The sequence below is a fragment of the Triturus cristatus genome, chromosome 2_2 (genome assembly GCF_964204655.1).
Source record: "Triturus cristatus chromosome 2_2, aTriCri1.1, whole genome shotgun sequence".
In the NCBI taxonomy this organism is placed as follows: Eukaryota; Metazoa; Chordata; class Amphibia; order Caudata; family Salamandridae; genus Triturus; species Triturus cristatus.
This window is the reverse complement of record NC_140582.1, coordinates 844,052,788-844,074,586: the sequence shown is the minus strand read 5'-3', so window position 1 is coordinate 844,074,586 and position 21,799 is coordinate 844,052,788. Positions and strand designations below refer to the sequence as shown.

The following is a 21,799-nucleotide window of genomic DNA, read 5'->3' as shown; positions in this document are numbered from 1 at the left end:
TATTGGTCTGAGTTCAGTCTTTGAGTGTGTGAAATTATTTCTTGCCTGAGTGTGTACAATAAATGATTAACACTACCCTCTGATAAAGCCTTACTGCTCGCCCTCACTACCACAACTAGAGAGTAAGGTATTTTATCTACTTTTACCTCTGTAAGCCTTTAGGGATCCCCTGGACACTGTGCACACTATACCTTACTTTGGTATAGTATATACAGAGCCAGCATCCAAAACTGATGTCCACCATATGTCTAAAAATGGCTGACCGCACTAACAAAGCCTGGAGAATCGACTCTGGGGTTTGTTGCGGTATCCTGCTCATGCTGGGGCACCCTCACAATTATAACCAAGCACCCTGCCCTCCGGACTGAAGAGCCTGCCATAGGGGTGACTTATAGGTTTAAAGTTCAGTGACTTCCGATTTAAGGAAACCTATATCCATCTTGAGAGGTGCAAGCACCAACTCACACAGGCTGCAATGGCACGCCTGTAGTCATAGTTTAAGTGGACTCTCATGGGCGGCACAATACATGCTCCAGTACATGGGAGACCCCTGGTGTCACTATGCCCTGGGTTCCTTAGGACTATATACTAGATATACTAGGGACTTACAAGTGTAAACTAGCAGCCAATTGTGGAGGTACCACAGTACTAATGTCAATTTAGGGGAGAAATCACAGTTGCTGGGATCCTGATTAGTAGGATCCCAGCAGACTATGTCAATAACACACTGACACCAAGCAAAAAGTGGGGGTAACCATGACAGCAGATCCTACTTTCCTACAGTGACCACACCAGCGTTGGTAGGTTTTCAGGGGGCACCTCTGAGGTGCCCTTTGAGTACATGGTGTAGTAAATCTCACACTGACACCAGTAGTGATTTATTACAAGGAGTTGTTTGGTACCAAACACTCCTGGTTTCAGCGAAGCTATCATGGTGGTGGGGAACTCGAGTTGTCGAGTTTCCAGCCCATGAACTCCTCATGGCTTCCCTGGCACTTACAATATTTAAGAATTGACTTAAGTATTGTAGCGGCATATCTACTCATGCAGATATGCCATCACCTGTGGTATAGTTCACCCTACCTTAGGGCTGTAAGGCCTGCTAGAGGAATGACTTACCTATACCTTCAGGCAGAGTGCTGGCTGGCATGGCACCATGGCTGAGTGCCATTTCGACTTTGCTGTTTTTCACCTCATAGGGGCCTGCCAGCTGCAAGGCAGCCGTAGTGAGAGGGCACCCAGGGGACCATCTTAAGCTGCCAGGCCCTAGGGACCCAGGGTACCACTTACTAGAGAATTACAGGGAGGCACAAGTACCAATTGTGACTATGCTTTAGGAAAGAAGCACTGGCACGGGATCTGGTTGGCAGGGACCCTGTGCACTACAATCAAAACTACATCAAAACCAAGAAAAAAGTGGGGACTAGCCATGTCAAAATTTCTCACACACGCGGTTATGAGCAACCAAGAACAGAGACAAGCCCTGGCACACCTGAACACTGGCCAATATTCACATGCCTCAGTGACGCCACTTCCACCATTCAGAAAACTAGCTGATCCCGAATCAGCAGCATCTCGGTAGCGCTCATGGCTGGGCCATTCAAGACACTACTTTCAAGGCACCAGAGAAACAGGTGGTGCTACGAAAAGGTCTCTATTTATGCATTTCAGAGGCGCTGAACTCTACGAACTCTTCAAAACCCTGCCAGATAAGGAGATGATGCAGATTTCGACACGGCTATCACAGCACTCAACAAACACTTAAACCCACAAATCAACCCAGACTTTGACCTATTCAACCCGCGACAAGCTACGCAATCAAACACTGCGTCAGTAGACATGTTTTATGCACAACTGAGAAAGCTAGCGAGCATATGCACGTTTCATGATCAGTGGGAGGAGATTAGAGCGCAAATCATTCAGGGGTGTCGGTCTACAGTACTTAGACAACTGATACTACGGCAGGCTGGAATCCCTCTGGACGACATCTTGGTGTTAGCTCGTTCACACGAACTGTTGAGAATAAGGGGAGAAGAAATGGAAGTTGCACTCGGCAAACCACCCACAACGCCAGCCCCAAAACTCCCAGTGTCAAAATAGAAAGAGTCCAGCGAAGGCCAGGCCCTTCACGTCAGTTTACCCCTGTAAGACCAAGCAGGACCTGTGACAACTGTGGCCTTGGGCACAAAATCCCGGGGATAAGCCCTAGGAAAGGAGGGCCTGTGCATATTGCAGGAAGGGGAACCAAAATGCTATGGTGTGCCGCAGTGGAATGACCACGTTTCCGTATTCTCAGAGAAGAAGATACACGGCGGATCCTTGACTTGTGAGGAAATCTCTCCCCTGATTTAATTTTTTCTATCGTCTTGTGATAGAGGAATTATGGTCTAACTATAGTACTATTTGCCACATTAGGCACTTACTAAACCTGAGCAATCCGCTATGATCTAAGCTACCTACCATTAATTTCTTGTGGAAACGGATCTTTGTCATCCATTTTATGATATTCAAATTTTAAGATATTTTCTATCACGGATATACATGGACATCACCTTAACTAGCTGATGCATTAAGAGGATTTAAGCATCTGAACATTTATAGTTACTGGTGGGCTCTATCCAGGGCCTAATTAATTCTGTCACCCCGGAAGACACTTATATAACTCCGAATCTTTGGAAGAGAGTTCCAGGGACAGATTCAACCCCTATGACTGATAGTATCCCACACTAACTACTTGTGATGTAACAATTGTTACTGATGAAGCCTCGACAAATGTTAGAAATTAATCTTTGGTCATATTAAAGAAATATATTAGCTATTGTTAAATATTGGTTCTCTACAACATCAGCGCCCTGAGGAAGGATGGTACATTGGATTCCGAAACGCGCGTCGGCGCATTTCTGTTTTGTTTATTGTCTTTGATGTATATGATTGTTATGTGTACTTTGTATTATAACTGTTTTTGTTTTTTCTGATTAATTGTATATGTCTTTCCTTTGTATGTTACGAGCTGTTGAGTCATGTACCTGGATTAATTGTTTTGCTTCGTCGTTTTTTGAGATTCTTCGTATATGGATGAAGAATATAGCTACATGTATTTATTGACTCAGTTATGTATATCAATTGAATGAAAAAGAGAAATATCTTTGAAAATAAAATATAATCTCGTGAGAGAAATGTGTTAGCTTTTTTGTGGGACAGTTTTTTGCTGTAAATATAACTGGAAGGGGTTTTGTGTTGTTTAATTGGATGACCACATGGTAATGCCAGTAGGCCAAAGAATACAGCAGCAACACACCGGCAGCTGTCCTTCGAAGACACCGCCACAGAGGAAGGACCTGGCTGCTGTGAACACGAGGACAATGCAGAGGGGGAGGATGATGAGGTCTTCGTAGTGTTGTTCACAGGAAGAGTTGATTGCAACAGAAGACCGTCGCCAATGTGCACAGTGCAGATTGCCAACACCACAGTGAGGTCGCTCATTGATACAGGGGTGTCCGTAAACGTCATGGACTCCGATCAATATGAGAAACTATCACCGCGGCCACAGCCTTTCTCCACCAAGGCGTAATTCTACACTTACGGAGGTAGCAAGCCGCTATCCCTCCGAGGAGACATCGAAGTAAATGTCCCTCATGGGGAGCATACCACGAGAAAAGTTCCACGTGACAGAAGGAAAAAAAGGCACATTGCTAAGCTGTCATACGGTGGAAGACTTAGAACTGATGTTCTTTGGCAACCAAGTGTATGATTCCCATGCTGACGCCATGTTGGACGAGTTCCCGCAACTATTCAAGGGTCTCAGAAAGCTTAAGGGCAAGCAAGTAAAGCTACACAGAGACCTCTCAGTCAAACCCACTGCACTGAAGCATCGAAGGGTCCCTTTAAATATGAGGCCCCAAGTTGAGCATGAATTGCAGGCGGTGGAAGATCTAGGTGTTATCAAAAAAGTAACCGGTCCTAAACAGTTGGTTTTGCCATTGATGATTGCACTGATGCAGTCAGGTGCTATATGGCTATGTGTGGATATGTGACTTCCCAAACACACCATTTGCCGTGAGCGCCACATAACCCCGACGATGAATGACATCATAGCTGACTTCAACGGAGCCAAGTTGTTCTCAAAGTTGGACCTCAATGCTGGGTACCACCTGCTGCAGCTAGCCCCTGAGAACCAATGCCTAACAACCTTTTCCACGCACATCGGTCTCTGTCGATAGAAGAGGTTAAGCTTCAGTATTTCCTCCGCTGCAGAAGTATTCCAAAATTCGACAATAGAAACACTCTCAGGGCTACTCAGAGTCATCAATTTGAGCAATGATATATTGATATATTCTAACACCTAAGAAGAACATCACGTTCACTTGCGGAACTCTCTGCAACGCTTAGAAGACAGTGGTATGGCACTCCACAAAAGCAAATGATCATTCTGTCGAGACTTGATAGAATTATTTGGCTACATTTTCTCCAGAGCGGGCCTACGAGTTGACCCCCAGAAAGTTGTGGCCATCAGGAATGCCTGGATCCCACAAAACTCAACTGAGTTTTACAGTTTCCAGGGCATGGCCAAATACTATGGGAGGTTCATGCCTAACCTAGCCACCTTATCTGAGCCTCTATGCATCCTCACCAGATCAAGAGTAGCCTGGGAGTGGAACAAAGAGGCCGACAGAGCACTCAAAGCAATCCAGAAAGCCCTCCTAGACAAGGTCACCATGGCATATTTCCACCCCCAAAGAAAGCTGATCATTGATGCCAGCTCGGTGGGACTGGGGGCTGTGCTCATGCAGGAATGCATCGACCCAGAGCGGAAATCTGTAGCGTACGCCATCCGAGCGCTATTGGATGCAGAAACACGCTATGCACAGATAGAGAGAAAATCCCTAGTCATTAGATGGGCCTGACAGCATTTCCACCTGTACCTCTGTGGCCAGGAGTTCAATGTAAATACAGACCACAAACCCCTCATTCCAATTTTCACTGATGCGACCCGTCTGCGCCTACTAGGATAGAGAGGTTGGCAGTACAGTTACAAGTATATACATTTGAAGCAGCATGACAACAACTATGTTGTGTCAGGAAGGAGCTCGGCAAAAGCCAAGATGGCCTCCTGCTGAGGGGCCAGCTGACTGTAGTGCTAAAGGATCTAAGGAACCAAGTAATCAAACTGGCGCATCAGAGACATCAAGGAACTGCAAAGGCGAAAGCTTGCATGCGCAGTAGGGTGTGGTTCCCCAGAATGGGTGCCCTCGTCGATGAGGCGGAGCGGACTTTGTCACTCCTGTGCCATCACCAGTGAAGACCAGTTGCCCACACCAGTGATAACAGATGACCTATGCAGGGAACCATGGTCCAAAATCAATATCGACTTAGGGAGCTTCCCTGATGACAGGATTACCGTAGTCATGCAAGACTCCTACACTATGTTTCCGGTAGTGGGAATTTTGCCAATCACAGTATTTACGTATGTCAAAACTGTGCTGGACAGGACATTTGCAGTATTCGGGTTACCAGATGAGGTGAAGTCAGACAATGGGCCACCATTCCAGGGACATGGATTTCAAGAATATCTCGCCTCCCTCACCATCAAACACAGAAAGATCACCCCACAATGGCTGCAACCCAATGGGGAGGTGGAGAAATGTATGAGGACTCTGAGCCGGGCCCTCCGGATTGGAGTAGACCATGGAGACAATGCAGAGACATGTCTATATCAATTCTTAAATGCCTACCGCCAGACTCCAGACAGCACAACTAACTGTGCTTCAGCCCACCTGTTATTTCGGAAACCTGCATGAGACTGCATCCCGGCTGATCCAGAGTGGCGGCCGGCCGACATTGACATAGAGGCAACTCAGGCCAAGCAAATGATCACCAAAAGCAAGGCCAGTATCTGTCAGAGGGCGTGAAATTCATCACTGCAAGTGGGATCCACAGCCATCATCAGGGACAGATACCTAGGTTGGAATTTCAGGACCCCGTATGAACCCGATATCTGGACAGCGGTCAGGCTGGATGGTACCATGTTGACTCAGGAGGGGGCACCACACCCTCACAAGAAACATTTCCTGGTCCAAGGAAGTAGCGGATGCCCCGAATGACAGGGAGAATGAAGCCAAGGACAAACCGGAGCACCGTATACCATCTTAGTGATACCTCCATCCAGGCAGGGGGAAGTAAATACAGGATCACCTGCAGTGAGGCAATCTCCTGAAAACAGCCTAAGCACACAGGAAGCCCCGTCGAGACACACCAGTGCTGAGGACCTGGAAGAACATGGACCCAGAAACATCTACCGGAGTCAGACGTATGGTCTTCGGCCGAACCCTGCCCCCAGCAAAATGTTGTGAGACTTTGTGTGTTCAACACAGCCATTCCCTTGAACTGTATGTTGTGTGAGCTTTATAAAGAATGGGAGGGATGTAGAGAGGCACCCGGCTTCTACCCCGCAATACACCGACCACATCAGTCCCGAGATCGGGCGTGACCCGAGGAGATAAATAAAGTAAGGTCGTTCGGGGCCTTATGTTATGTATACATTTATAGAGCGCTTGGTTACACCCAATGGTGTGTCCCCGCGCTCTAAGAGCTCCCTGCAACTCCGGGAATCCGTACCTCTCCTGAACCTAAAGCAGTCCTTTCCTATTGTGTATAAAGCCATGTTTGCTCCCACAGTATCACTGAGTGTACGTCTGTTCTGTGCAGCACAGCACCACTATCGACTAGGCCTCACCTAACAGCCTGTATAGAGCTAACTACACAGTCCCCTACTCTTTCCCCCCCCCACTTCGACCACTCGCCTAAGCCCAAGTCAAGGAGCCGGTGTGGTCGTCAACTAACATTGTTGCAAGAGTTAGTGACAAAAAAACTAAGGATGGAAAATCTAACTACAGGGAAAAATCCTACAAAGACAAAAATAAAATTGAAAATCCAGGAAATGCCATAAGGAAATGTTACAGATGCGGAAGTACTAACTGTTAGAGTCGGGGATCTCTGGTTGGCGCAAGGTTGCCCTTGTGTCAAGCAGGAACCCTCTCCTCCACGTCAGGGCGCAGGATAACCCCTCGCGAATGACCCTTGCTCACCCTCTAGGTGCGTGGCGTGAGCAGCCAAGGCGATTCCTCAGGCGTTGTTGGTTAAGCACTTACAATCATACACACAGTAAATACATCAATCCCCCCAGAAACGGACACCAGACTTGGATATATATAAAAATACGCTTCTTTATGTCAAAATAAGGATATATATCTCAGCAGACTTATCACAAGACCAATAACGTTTTCGCTATGCCACCAGGTTGTACAGCGGGCAAATGTTCGTTGTTCGTAGTTTCAAATGGATAGTTCGTAGTCTCTTTACTTGTAGTTCCAGTACTCACAGAGATCGGTTCCTGCGAACGGGGAAATAAGGCGTTGCGGGCCCCGAGCCCGATACTGGAACTTCTTTCGTGATGTGGAGAGTCGGCACAGGTCGGGGCGACTCTCAGCTTGGGAAGTGTTCTTGGGTCCTCAATCAGCAGGTGGGGGCACGTAGGCAGGCGCGGCCAGCGACCCTTTAGCACGGCGGTGCAGGAGGGTCTCCACAGCGGGGGCGGCGCGGCCTGAGATGTCCGGGGATAGCGAAGCGGGGTCACAGGGCACGGTCAGTGCAGCTGGATGACCCGGCGTGGATCACCGTCGTCGGACGGCTTCCGGCAGGAGGGGTGATAGCGCGTTCAGCGCACTCCAATGGCAGGCGGTGACAGGGGTGCAGGCGGCCTGGCCCGGGGACAGAGAGCGGCTCCGGACGGAGCGGGGCTCTCACGGGATTGCGGCAGGCGAGCTCCTGAGTGTCACGGCCCTAGGAGGGGCGATGAGGGGCGCAGTCTCTTTTCCAGCGGGATGCCCACACGGCTCGAATTGGAGGATGAGCAAGAGCACAGAGAACCCACTGTTCCTGGGGTTCAGTTCAGGGGGCAAGCTCAGATCAAGCCCTTGGAGAATGTTCAAGCACAAAGTAGCAAAGTCTTTTCAGTAAGTCTCTTCCTCTCCTTTCTCAGCAAGGCAGGAAGCAGGCCAGCTCCTCCAGCGTCTCCTTCTCCTTCTAGTCGGGCAGAGGTTCTTTGTGGTAAACAGGATTCTGATTCCTTAGGAGCCAGGCTCCTACTTTTATACCATGATTCTTTTGTTCTTTAGCGCCAGGGGGCCTAGGCCTGGCTCAGTCCAGTTCTGGAGCACTTTGTTATGATGACTCTGCTCTTTCCTTTCAGCAGCAGGGCAGAGACATCAGCCGCCCCACAGGGGGCGGCGCCGGCTTTGTGGTGGCAGAGCACAGGGCTATTCAAGAGTCAAGGTGTACTCCTCCCACCCATCCAGGTGTCACCTCTCTACCCACCACCTGGCAGCCAACCTGTCTCTGGGGATCCCCCCACCCTGCTCCTTACTGTTGCCAGGCAGAACACACACACACAGCAGAGGCGGACTGAAATGGCCAGGTCAGTAAATACTAACTTTCTAAAAGTAGTATTTACAAACCCAGGATATTAAAATAAACTTGACTACAAGAAGTATTTTATTATTCTGAGTTCCGGCATACTAAACTTGACATTCTACCATGCTCTCTGAGTCCACTGGGGTCACAGCGTTGGCGTGATCCCAGCAGCCCATTCTGGCCTATGGAGAGCAGGTAGCCTTCAATAGTGAAAAACGAAAATGGCTGTAATTCACTACTAAGACATGCCACACATCAGGGCATGTCCTACCTTATGCCTACAATGCACCCTGCCCTTGGGCCTACCAGAGGGGTGGCTAATATGTAGGTAAGGGAAGGTTTAGGGACTGGCAAGTGGGGGCACTTGCGCAGTCAGCGCGACGGTCCCGGACCGCGCACAGGGTCTGCGGTGGCAGACCCTAGACACACTTTACAAGGCCGCTTCCGTGGGTGGCGCAACCAGCGCTGCAAGCCCACCAGCAGCATTGGCATTCACAAGCCCTGGCACCCCATGTGCACTTTACTGGGGACTGACAGTGAATCCAATAAACCAATCATGGACATCAATTACAGGTACACTTTACCTCGGGAGCACTTGCACTGCGGCACGGATTAGCCGTGGCGCAGTGCCCTGAGCGGACAACACCAGCAAAACAATCGAGGCACACCATCAAAAAGTGGAAGGGAAACTCACGCCAAGGTGCCAGGTCTAACACGTGTCCCCTCCAGCTGAAATGTGGGGAGAACTACCCTTGCCCAGGGGGTTCCTCGTCACTAAGGCGGAAATACCTGGACAGACCGTCAGCGTTGGCGTGATCTGTACCAGGACGGTGTTCCACCGTAAAGTCCATACCCTGTAGGGAGATGGACCACCTCAACAGCTTCGGGTTTTCACCCCTCATTTGCATCAACCATCTGAGGGGCCTGTGGTCCGTCTGAACCCGGAAGTGAGACCCAAACAAGTAGGGTCTTAGCTTCTTCAGCGCCCAGACCACAGCAAATGCTTCTCGCTCAATTGCACTCCACCTACTTTCCCGTGGAAGTAACCTCCTACTGATGAAGGCTACGGGTTGGTCCCAGCCCTCCTCAGTCATCTGTGAGAGAACAGCCCCTACACCATGCTCTGAAGCGTCTGTCTGTACTAGGAATTCCCTGGAGAAGTCAGGGGCCAAGAGCACGGGCGCCGTGCACATGGCAGTCTTCAGGGTGTCGAAAGCTTTCTGACAGGTGTCAGTCCAAATCACGTTCCTGGGCTGCTTCTTGGAAGTCAGCTCTGTCAAGGGGGCAACGATCGTTCCATAGCCCTTGACAAACCTCCTGTAGTACCCAGTGAGCCCCAGGAAGGCCCTCACTGCGGTCTGCGTCTTGGGGGGTTCCCAAGCCAGGATGGTCTCAATTTTGGGTTGCAAGGGTGCCACCTTGCCACTCCCCACTTGGTGTCCCAAGTACACCACGGAACCCTGCCCGATCTGGCACTTGCTTGCCTTGATCTTGAGGCCTGCTCGGCGCAGCGCCATCAACACTTCCCAGAGGTGGCGCAGGTGTTCAGGCCAGGTGGCACTGAACACTGCGATGTCATCCAGGTAGGCGGCACTGAACGCATCCAGCCCAACCAGTACCTGGTTGACCAACCTCTGAAAGGTGGCAGGGGCATTCTTCATCCCAAATGGCATGACTCGGAACTGGAAGTGCCCATCTGGTGTAGAGAATGCTGACCTCTCTTTGGCCCCATCGGTCAAGGCGATCTGCCAGTACCCAGACGTTAAATCGAACGTGCTGAGGAACCGGGCAGCCCCCAGCCGATCAATGAGCTCATCAGCTCTGGGGATGGGGTGCGCGTCAGTCTTCGTTACTGAATTGAGTCCTCTGTAGTCCACACAGAACCGGAGTTCAGGTGTGGCTCCCGGCGCAGCAGCCTTTGGGACCAAGACCACGGGGCTGGACCAAGGACTGCTGGAGGATTCAACCACCCCTAGCGCAAGCATCTTGGAGACCTCCTCCTTAATGCACGCTCTGACCCTGTCAGTTACCCTGTAAGCCTTGTGCTTTACAGGTAAGCTGTCTCCTGTGTCCACATCATGGACGCACCAATCTGTGACACCAGGAACCAGGGAGAATCGGTCGGAAAACTGTCCCAGCAAGTGGCGGCAATCTTCCTGTTGTTCGGGCGTCAGGGTGGGTGAGAGGTTAACTCCATCCACTGACCCATCTTTCTCAGAGACCACTAAGAGGTCAGGAAGAGGCTCGGTCTCCTCTTCCATTCCATCATCAGTGGCCAGCAGCATGCCCACTTCGGTCCTCTCTAAGTGGGGCTTAAGGCGGTTAACATGTAGGACCCTCAAAGGGTTCCTGGGAGTCTGCATGTCCACCAAGTAGGTGATAGGACTTTTGCGCTCCACAACCTCAAATGGACCTGTCCACTTATCCTGAAGTGCACACGGCTCCACTGGGGCCAAGACCCACACCTTTTGTCCAGGTTGAAGCTCTACCAGAGTGGCATTCCGGTCGTACCACCGCTTCATCTCCTCCTGGCTGGCTTCCAGATTTGCCTCAGCAAGTTGCCTGAAACGCCGAGTCTGGTTTCGGAAGGCCAGCATGTAACTATATACATTCTGGGGAGGTTTCCTGGGAGATTGCTCCCAGCCTTCTTTTACCAAACTCAGAGGTCCTCTTACCGGGTGACCATACAGAAGCTCAAAGGGGCTGAATCCTAGAGACTTCTGCGGCACCTCTCGGTAAGCGAAGAGCAGGCATGGCAAGAGGACGTCCCACTTACGCCTCATTGGACCGTCCAGGCCCATGATCATGCCTTTGAGGGTTCGGTTGAATCTCTCAACCAACCCATTTCCTTGGGGGTGGTAAGGAGTGGTGAACTTGTAAGTTACCCCACACTCCTTCCACAGGGATTTCATATATGTGGATATGAAATTGGTCCCCCTGTCGCTCACCACCTCTAGAGGGAATCCCACTCGGGAGAAAATTCCCATCAGTGCCCGTCCCACCACGGGGGCCGTCACTGTCCTCAGAGGGATGGCTTCAGGGTACCGGGTGGCATGGTCCACCAAGACCAGGATGAACCTGTTGCCCAGGGCTGTCTTGGGGTCCAGAGGCCCCACAATATCAATACCCACTCGTTGGAATGGCGTACCGACCACAGGGAAAGGTTGCAGAGGAGCCTTATGCTTCCCTCCGCTCTTACCACTTGCCTGGCAAGTCTGACAGGTTCTGCAGTAGGAATCTGAATTCTTATGCATTTGGGGCCAGTAAAAGTGGGTGACAAGCCTGTCATAGGTCTTGTCCATCCCCAAATGTCCTGCTAAAGGCACATCGTGAGCCAGCCCCAGTAGGAAGGTTCTGAACTTCTGGGGTACCACCAGCACACGGGCTGACCCAGGTTCAGCAGCCTTAGGCTCGGAATACAGGAGGTCACTCTCCCAGTACACGTAGTGTGTTTTGGCCTGAACACCATTGGCCTGGTCTGCAGCCTGTTGCCGCATACCTACGAGAGAAGGGCATTCTTTCTGCTCCCTGCAGAATTCCTCCCTGGAGGGACCTCCTTCTTGCTGCCAATGGGTCAGCTCAGGCAAGTCTCCCAGTTCGGCAATCTGTTCCCCGGTAGGCTCCAGAGCATCCCCCTCAGGGTCTACTTCCTCCTGGGCCGTGGGAACTTCGGGGGCTGGTTTCCCGCGCCTCCTGCGCCTTCTCCCTAAGGCCGGTTCCTGGACCTCTCCCTCAGGCTCCAGGACCCTCTCAACACCCCTACTGGCTGCCATGGACCGGGTGGTCACGCACGCCCAGTCGGGTAGACCCACCATCCTCAGATGCGTGGTCTTCTCCACCTTTTCCCAAGGGGAACTCTCCAGGTCGTTCCCTAGCAGACAGTCTACAGGCATGTCAGTTCTCACAGCGACTTGTAGAGTACCAGAGACCTCCCCCCACTCAAAGGGAACTTGAGCCATTGGACAACGACTCTCTACGTTGTCAGCATTGACAACCCTACAGTAGGCATTGGGTACAATCTGCTCTTGAGACACCAGGTGTTGCCTCACCGAGGTCACGCTGGCTCCTGTATCTCTAAGAGCCTCAACCTTCTTTCCATTGATGGTCACCACCTGCCCATATTTCTTAGTGTTAGAGGGTAGGTAGGTTACAGGGACCATCTCACTGTCTCCTAGCGAGACTAGGGTCATCTGCCCGGGACCCCCACCCTCCTGGACTGCTACTTCCTCCCCAAAGTTAACACTAGCTACTTGCCGGGGTGGAGCACCAGTGGGTGCGGTCTTACCAAACAGGCGACACTTAGGATCAGAGGCAATGTGACCCGGGTCACCACACCTATAACAATTGAAGGGCCCCTTTGGAACAGGTCTACCTGTCGGGGCCCCGTTCTGCTGCGGGGGTGGGGGAGGCTGAGAACCCTTCTGCTGGTTCCCTTGGGAATTACTTTGGGGGCCTTTTTGGAACCCCTTCTGTTTACCCTTGTCCCCCCCACTCTTCTGCTGGGGACCCTGCCCACCTTTGGCGGAGTCTCCCACTTGACCCTTGTGGACCCTGGTGCTGAGCCAGCGGTCCGCCTCCTCAGCAAGCTTCCTCGGGTTGGACAGCTTGCTATCAATTAGGTGCTGGCGTAGCTCAGGAAAACATTGACTGGACAAGTGCTCCCATGCAATTAAATCAAGCAGCCCTTGATAATCATTCACTTTGCTACCCTTCACCCAACCATCCAGCGCTCTGCAGAAAAAGGTCACATATTCCACATACGTACTCTCAGGGATCTTCTTGGTCTCCCTGAACCTCTGTCTATATAGCTCCGGAGTTAACCCATACCTGGTCATTAAAGCTTCCTTCATATGGGGGTATGAGGTCTGGACTTCTAAGGGCAAATCTAACAGTGTGTCCCGCCCTTCCGCAAGGAACCTTCCCCACAACCCCGCTCCCCAGTCTTTCTCAGGGACCCGGTGTGAGGACATGGCCACCTCGTAGGCTCTAAACCACTGCCCTATGTCATCCTTTCTAAAATACTCCTTTACTACATCTTTGGGGATGTACACCTTGGACTCTACCTGCGCTGGTGGAGTGCTGCCACCAGAAGGAGCGGTGTCCAAACTTTTCGCCTTCAGCTCCAACTCCTTCAATCGTATATCATGATCCATTTGGCGTTGTTGTGCCTCCAGGGCCAACTTCTGCTTTTCCATTTCCATTTGTCCGGCCAACTTTGCCATCTCCATTGCATGCGCCCTGTCGGCTGCCCTGTCTGCCAGCTCCTCTGGCGACCGGACTCTGCTGGGCTCCTCAAGATTGTCGGGTGGAACGATGTCCCCCGCATTCCGTGGGTCTCGTGACTCTTTCCAGGCTCTCAGCGCCTTGAGGTACTGGTTCTTCTTCCTGAATCCAGCATGGGGAACTCTGAATTTTACACTGTAGCCTTTCAATTGCTCCATCGTGTAGCCTTCCAGTCTCTCCCAATCCACCTCATCTATTCCAGAAATCACAGAGAGCGCTCTTCCAGCAGAGAGCGAGCCAGGCATGGTTGCAGTAATGGCAGATGTCTCAACAAAGTTCAACAATTACAAACCTGTGGCTGCGTTATTTGGTCTGCTCTCACTATCTGGCGATTAATAATTCACTGTATGCAAATTACAAGTGCAAATCCGAAATCCCAACCGCTGCCAACAATGTTAGAGTCGGGGATCTCTGGTTGGCGCAAGGTTGCCCTTGTGTCAAGCAGGAACCCTCTCCTCCACGTCAGGGCGCAGGATAACCCCTCGCGAATGACCCTTGCTCACCCTCTAGGTGCGTGGCGTGAGCAGCCAAGGCGATTCCTCAGGCGTTGTTGGTTAAGCACTTACAATCATACACACAGTAAATACATCAATCCCCCCAGAAACGGACACCAGACTTGGATATATATAAAAATACGCTTCTTTATGTCAAAATAAGGATATATATCTCAGCAGACTTATCACAAGACCAATAACGTTTTCGCTATGCCACCAGGTTGTACAGCGGGCAAATGTTCGTTGTTCGTAGTTTCAAATGGATAGTTCGTAGTCTCTTTACTTGTAGTTCCAGTACTCACAGAGATCGGTTCCTGCGAACGGGGAAATAAGGCGTTGCGGGCCCCGAGCCCGATACTGGAACTTCTTTCGTGATGTGGAGAGTCGGCACAGGTCGGGGCGACTCTCAGCTTGGGAAGTGTTCTTGGGTCCTCAATCAGCAGGTGGGGGCACGTAGGCAGGCGCGGCCAGCGACCCTTTAGCACGGCGGTGCAGGAGGGTCTCCACAGCGGGGGCGGCGCGGCCTGAGATGTCCGGGGATAGCGAAGCGGGGTCACAGGGCACGGTCAGTGCAGCTGGATGACCCGGCGTGGATCACCGTCGTCGGACGGCTTCCGGCAGGAGGGGTGATAGCGCGTTCAGCGCACTCCAATGGCAGGCGGTGACAGGGGTGCAGGCGGCCTGGCCCGGGGACAGAGAGCGGCTCCGGACGGAGCGGGGCTCTCACGGGATTGCGGCAGGCGAGCTCCTGAGTGTCACGGCCCTAGGAGGGGCGATGAGGGGCGCAGTCTCTTTTCCAGCGGGATGCCCACACGGCTCGAATTGGAGGATGAGCAAGAGCACAGAGAACCCACTGTTCCTGGGGTTCAGTTCAGGGGGCAAGCTCAGATCAAGCCCTTGGAGAATGTTCAAGCACAAAGTAGCAAAGTCTTTTCAGTAAGTCTCTTCCTCTCCTTTCTCAGCAAGGCAGGCAGCAGGCCAGCTCCTCCAGCGTCTCCTTCTCCTTCTAGTCGGGCAGAGGTTCTTTGTGGTAAACAGGATTCTGATTCCTTAGGAGCCAGGCTCCTACTTTTATACCATGATTCTTTTGTTCTTTAGCGCCAGGGGGCCTAGGCCTGGCTCAGTCCAGTTCTGGAGCACTTTGTTATGATGACTCTGCTCTTTCCTTTCAGCAGCAGGGCAGAGACATCAGCCGCCCCACAGGGGGCGGCGCCGGCTTTGTGGTGGCAGAGCACAGGGCTATTCAAGAGTCAAGGTGTACTCCTCCCACCCATCCAGGTGTCACCTCTCTACCCACCACCTGGCAGCCAACCTGTCTCTGGGGATCCCCCCACCCTGCTCCTTACTGTTGCCAGGCAGAACACACACACACAGCAGAGGCGGACTGAAATGGCCAGGTCAGTAAATACTAACTTTCTAAAAGTAGTATTTACAAACCCAGGATATTAAAATAAACTTGACTACAAGAAGTATTTTATTATTCTGAGTTCCGGCATACTAAACTTGACATTCTACCATGCTCTCTGAGTCCACTGGGGTCACAGCGTTGGCGTGATCCCAGCAGCCCATTCTGGCCTATGGAGAGCAGGTAGCCTTCAATAGTGAAAAACGAAAATGGCTGTAATTCACTACTAAGACATGCCACACATCAGGGCATGTCCTACCTTATGCCTACAATGCACCCTGCCCTTGGGCCTACCAGAGGGGTGGCTAATATGTAGGTAAGGGAAGGTTTAGGGACTGGCAAGTGGGGGCACTTGCGCAGTCAGCGCGACGGTCCCGGACCGCGCACAGGGTCTGCGGTGGCAGACCCTAGACACACTTTACAAGGCCGCTTCCGTGGGTGGCGCAACCAGCGCTGCAAGCCCACCAGCAGCATTGGCATTCACAAGCCCTGGCACCCCATGTGCACTTTACTGGGGACTGACAGTGAATCCAATAAACCAATCATGGACATCAATTACAGGTACACTTTACCTCGGGAGCACTTGCACTGCGGCACGGATTAGCCGTGGCGCAGTGCCCTGAGCGGACAACACCAGCAAAACAATCGAGGCACACCATCAAAAAGTGGAAGGGAAACTCACGCCAAGGTGCCAGGTCTAACACTAACCATTTAGCAAATGATCGATACTGCTCAGCAAGGAAAAGCAGATGTTCATTTTGTGGGGTTGTGGGTCACTTTCAGAAAGTATGCCACAAAAGGTCACCAAAATATGTGAAATGTGTAGAGAATGAGAATGAGAATGATTCAAACTTTTCAAATGAGGAAGAAATGAACATGTTTGTACTTAATATTGATGATGATTGTATTTGTGGTGTTGACGAAGGTAAGGAAAAAACTACAAAAAAGAAACCGATTTGTGAAATGTGTATTGGGGTGCAAACATATCAATTGTAGCAGACTCAGGATCACCATACACAATTGTTAATACAACAGTATGGAAAGAGAAGTTGTTATCCAAACTTGGAGAACAATTAGAACCCCAGACATTAGCATGAACACTTTTACTAGAGAACCAATTGATTTGGAAGGGTATAGGAGGTTGAAGTTCATGTTTAAAGGAAGAGATGCATTGTGTAAACTATATGTATCTAAGTCTGGTCCCTCAGTGCTTGGATGGTTAGATCAAGGGAAGTTAGGGATTATCCTTAACCCCAAGAGTGAGGAACCCGTACTCATTATAGAAAGCGAGGATGAAATTGTTAAAGAAGTTAAGTTGAGATTCCCCAAGGTGTTTGCAGACTCAATAGGAGAATACAAGGGGTTTGAACATGAAATTTGGGTAAAAAAAGATGCAATTCCTGTAATACACAAAGTTAGGAACGTACCGTTCTCCATCAGGGATGGAGTAGAGGAAGAGTTGGAAAAATTGCTCAAAGAGGACATAATAGAGAGAGTGGAATCCTCTGAATGGGTTGCCCCCATGGTGCTGGTTAAACGCCCCAATGGACGTTTGAGATTATGTATCGATCTTTGTGATCTCAATGAGAATATACTGGTAGATCAATATCCACTACCAAGAATTAATGAAATTCTAGCATGTACAAAGGGAGTGAAATGTTTTTCAACAATTGATTTAATGGCAGCTTACCACCAGACTCCTTTACACCCGGAAAGCAGAAGTCTAACTACATTCATCACCCCCTTTGGATGGTTCCGTTTTAGGAGAGTTCCTTTTGGGCTGGCATCCGCTGCTGCCATGTTTCAGAGGTTGATGCAGGAGATTTTCAAGGGGGTAGACGGAATTCTGTTATTCCAAGATGACATATTAGTCATGGGGAAAAGTAAAGAGGAACACAATGAAAAACTCATGTAAATACTAGAAATCCTAGAAAAAAAAAGGTCTCCCAGCTGAATATAGCAAATGCAAGTTTTCACGCACTGAGGTCAGTTACCTGGGACACTCTATATCAGCAGAAGGTATAAAACCAAAGAAAGAGCTCCTAGATGCCATTTTAGGTGCACCAGAACCAAGAAACAAAGATGAACTGCGCTCCTTCCTAGGTCTCATTGAATTCTATTCCAAATTCATAGAGAAATTTTCGACTAAAATGTTTGTTCTGAGACAATTACTAAAAAACAAAAATACATTTTTATGGTCAGAAGACTACAAAAACATTTTGCATGCTAAAAAACGAAATATGTAATGCACCACCATTGCAAGGTTTTGATCCATTGTTGAAATGCACAGTAACAACTGATGCGAGTGGTAGAGGTCTAGGTGCTGTCCTGACCCAAATTGACACCAAAGGTACGGAAAGCACAGTAGCATTTGCCTCACGCTCGCTGACTCCGACGGAAGAAAAGTATTCCGTCATCGAGCGTGAGGCATTGGCTTGTGTGTGGGGATTGGAACACTTCCGACAATTTGTATGGGGTAAAAACGTTATTTTAAGGAGTGATCACAAGCCCCTCACTAAAGTCTTATCCACCAAGGGAATGTATACAGCTTATACCAGGCTGGCTAGATTGTCTGTCAGGCTTTTTGACTATGACTATGAAGTTCAATATTTACCCGGGGTAAAAAATGTTGTAGCAGATTTCCTGAGCAGAATGCCAGTTTTGGTGCAGGAAAACAAATGTGAAATGGATGAGAAATTCTGGGTGGCAAGTATCCATGAGGAGAAACATGGAATTTCAATTGAAGAGTGGTTAACTGAACAAAGTAAAGACCAAGTTTTGAGCACTGTACGAACCATGATAATGAATGGGTGTCCGATAAAGAGAAATGTAAAAAAAGAAATATTACCTTACTGAGAAGTGAAGGATGAGCTGTCAGTTGAAGAGTGAATGATTTTAAGAAGTGGCAAAATAATTCCTACCAGTAAACTTAGACTGACAATTCTAGAATTATGCCACGAAGGACATTTGGGAATTTGCAAAACTAAGAGCAGGATCAGAAACTCATACTGGTGGCCGGGAGTGGATATGGCAACAGAGAGGATAGGGAAGGATTGCATACAATGCACCACCTCAGACAAGACCGAGGTCACTTACAGGCCCCCCCTCCACCCCATTACATGCCCTAACATGCCTTGGGAAAGAGTAGGAGTAGATATCATGGGTCCGATAGCAGAATAGGGGGATCAAATATACGCCATTGTACTGATAGATCACTTCTCCAAAAGGCCTGAGGTAGGTTTTGTCAACAAGACCGATACCCAGAGTGTGCTACAATTTATTGACAATGTATTCATAAGGGAAGGGCTACCCAAATGCATTGTAAGTGATAATGGCCCACTGTTTATGTCAGAATTGTTTGCTGATTACTTAAAAAGAAACAAGATCACACACAAAACCACATCTGTGTACCACCCTGCTGGTAATGGCGCTGTAGAAAGATTTAACAGGGTCATTAAAGGTATAATTCAACTAGCTGATAACAATGAGATCGTGTGGAGAAATGAAATTGACAAAACATTGTGGGCATACCGCATAACTCCATGCAACACTACTGGTCATAGCCCATTTGAGCTTATGAGAGGGAGGACACCCATGTCCAAGGACAATGTTGGGTGGCAGAATGCAGCTAAAAGAGCTGAGTGGTCATCAGACACAGTCGGGCGCAGATTAAAGAAAGCTCAGTTAGAAAGTAAAACACGCCATGACAAGAAACATGGATGCAAACCAGTACAGTTATCAGTGGGAGAAATTGTTCGCGTTAAAACCAGTGGGTTCATAACCAAAGGAAGAAGTAAATTTACACAACCCCTTAGGGTAGAAAAAATATTTTGTAACCCAGCCCTGCTGAGCGATGGTAAAGTGTGGCATTTCTCAAGGATAGCCCCAACCAAACACAGTGTATCAGAAGGAGTAGTAAGGGATGCTCAGAGATCTGTTCACTATGGCAGGGGTGAATTTTTGGAAGAGGATGACAATAGGGACAGTCCACAAACCACCCAGAGTTCAGCCTCAACAGAACCAAGAGATTGTATTCCTATTGGTGAAGAAAAAGATTGTAAAAACCAGATGTGGACAAAGGGTTGTTCCCCCGAGCAAACTAGATGACTTTGTCTGTGAGTAATTATTTTTGCTCTGCAAGTTATATTCCCAAGGAGGGAGATGTGTTGTATTTACAAATGTTTATTGCAAACTTACGCAAAGGCACACGTCATAGCGTGGTGCCTTTTGCCTCCTCTTTCCTTCCTTACCCCTTCCCCACCCGTCATCAGCTGAGCGTTCTGGAATGTTGACAGACGCCAGCTGAGCTGATGACTCCAATGACAAGACGTTTCCCCGCTCTCCACTCCTGACCTCAGCTGAGTTGGCGCATATATTCTAATAAAGCCTTCAACTTCAACTGCTTCTGGGTCATACTTTACAGAAGGGCTGTAGAGCGCAATGTGGCCTCTTCTGTCACAGATGTGACGCACTGAACACACAGGTGCGGCCGAGGAGATACCTAGATGGGTCATGGACCGCTCGTGGCCACTCGTGTATTGGGACTCACTCGTGTGGTGTGACATCTACAACCAGCACTAAAATGTGGCAACATAACACTTGATGCATTGTATTTGGCAGTGTGGATATCAACCATACTAGAGCCCAGTGACTATATTCTTTCAAAATATATCAAATTGGTGTTATACCAAAAACGTACTTCTAAAGCCATTAACAAAATTATACAATGTTCAATTAGTTCACAGTGGAAATGCTTATTGCAATAATCTGCCGAAATCAGTTTAAGGCTTGTTCTGCGCTCGGTCTTCAAGGAAGAGAGCTAGCAAGGTTCTCGTTATAATGACGTTAACGATGAATGGCGTTTTTCGACAGGTAGCTTTAAAAATAGAAATGGGGCTGGAATTTTTTAAAAAATATGCCATAGCAAGGAGCAGCCGCCATCTTCAAACAATAGTGTTTACCTTTATCTGAAAGTAAAGTTCATGAATTACATGCTTTGTTTTTTGTTATTTTTAATTACAAACGCCTTTCGAATCCATGTAACAACACCATTTGTATAAAAGTCGATTACCATATACATATATATTTGCACTTATCTAAGCTTCATTATTATACTTATAAAAGTTTAGAGTCTGAATATATCTATTCAAGGACAATGAAAGCCGTTTAATAAAATAATTGCATTATATGTGTATAAATCTATATACTTTTTGGACGAACCTTCCTTTCCACTGGATTGAAATGCCTTCATTTCTCCGTTTCGAAATGGCCGCTTTGTTCGCTTGTATAAGCAGGGCTAAGGGGCGGCCCGTGGATGATTTTGATGCAGTCTTTTGCCCTTTCAAGTCCTTTTTCTGTGTCTACCCCTCCTTCTGCTGAGCTAGGGGAGGCCCGTTCTGAGAGTTCCTGGGGAATAGTGCTGTGCCCGAAGTACTCCTTGGACCCCCAGTTTATTGAACGTGTCGGAGTCGTGTGTGTGGGCTTTTCCTTATCTTTCAGGCGAAGAGGTACCAGAAGCTGAGAAGCTCCGTTACTAGACCCGCTTGTAGCAGGTGTGTGTGTGTAAACGGATGCACAGCTCTCCACCCTAGGTACCCGAAAGCCACATCTGTGCCCTGCAAGCTCTTGCGCCATAGGGACTTTCCGCTGACAATGTAGGGATTTGCGGGCAAAGCATAGTGCACGCTGAATTGTCGCAATCGCTTGGTTATTTCTATATGTGACTTATTGTAAGAGTATATTTATTTTCTCTCACTGTGTTTTAACCCGAAGGGTTCTGGGCGTCATGGCGGATCCAGCGCAGGATGCTCCCCCTCCGCAGCAGCAGGCGCCTGCTCCCGTGACCGGGGCTGTGGTAAGACCTGATGTGGATATGTTAAATCAAAGCTTATTTGGAACATAATGTGTTTCTGATAATAACATATAGATGCAGTCAAATTGAGAAGTACAGATTCAATTTATTTAGTCTGGATTGACCATGGGTATTTATTTTAGGAGATATTGCGTATATGTGTATGTGTGTATATATATATATATATATATATATATATATATATATATATAATTTTTTTTTTATATATATATGTTTTTTACCTTCTCCCATCTGAACTCGGGCTGAAACGTCTTCAGGGAAATCTTTGATGAAGGC

At 48.9% G+C, this 21,799-nt stretch overlaps 1 protein-coding gene across 3 annotated transcripts in view; it reads left to right on the top strand.

Moving 5' to 3' along the window:
• The first annotated feature begins 21,000 nt into the window (after window positions 1–21,000).
• TMEM33 (transmembrane protein 33) overlaps window positions 21,001–21,799 on the top strand; it is a 96,712-nt gene continuing 95,913 nt past the window's right edge. The window contains exons 1-2 of one of the 3 annotated variants that reach the window (XM_085642177.1): window positions 21,001–21,158; window positions 21,424–21,505. In XM_085642177.1, coding sequence (XP_085498303.1) covers window positions 21,437–21,505 — 69 coding nt within the window. In that variant the 5' untranslated portion in view covers window positions 21,001–21,158; window positions 21,424–21,436. Of the gene's footprint in view, window positions 21,243–21,423; window positions 21,506–21,799 lie in introns of all 3 variants that reach the window. The other 2 variants (XM_085642176.1, XM_085642178.1) reach the window with 2 other exon arrangements.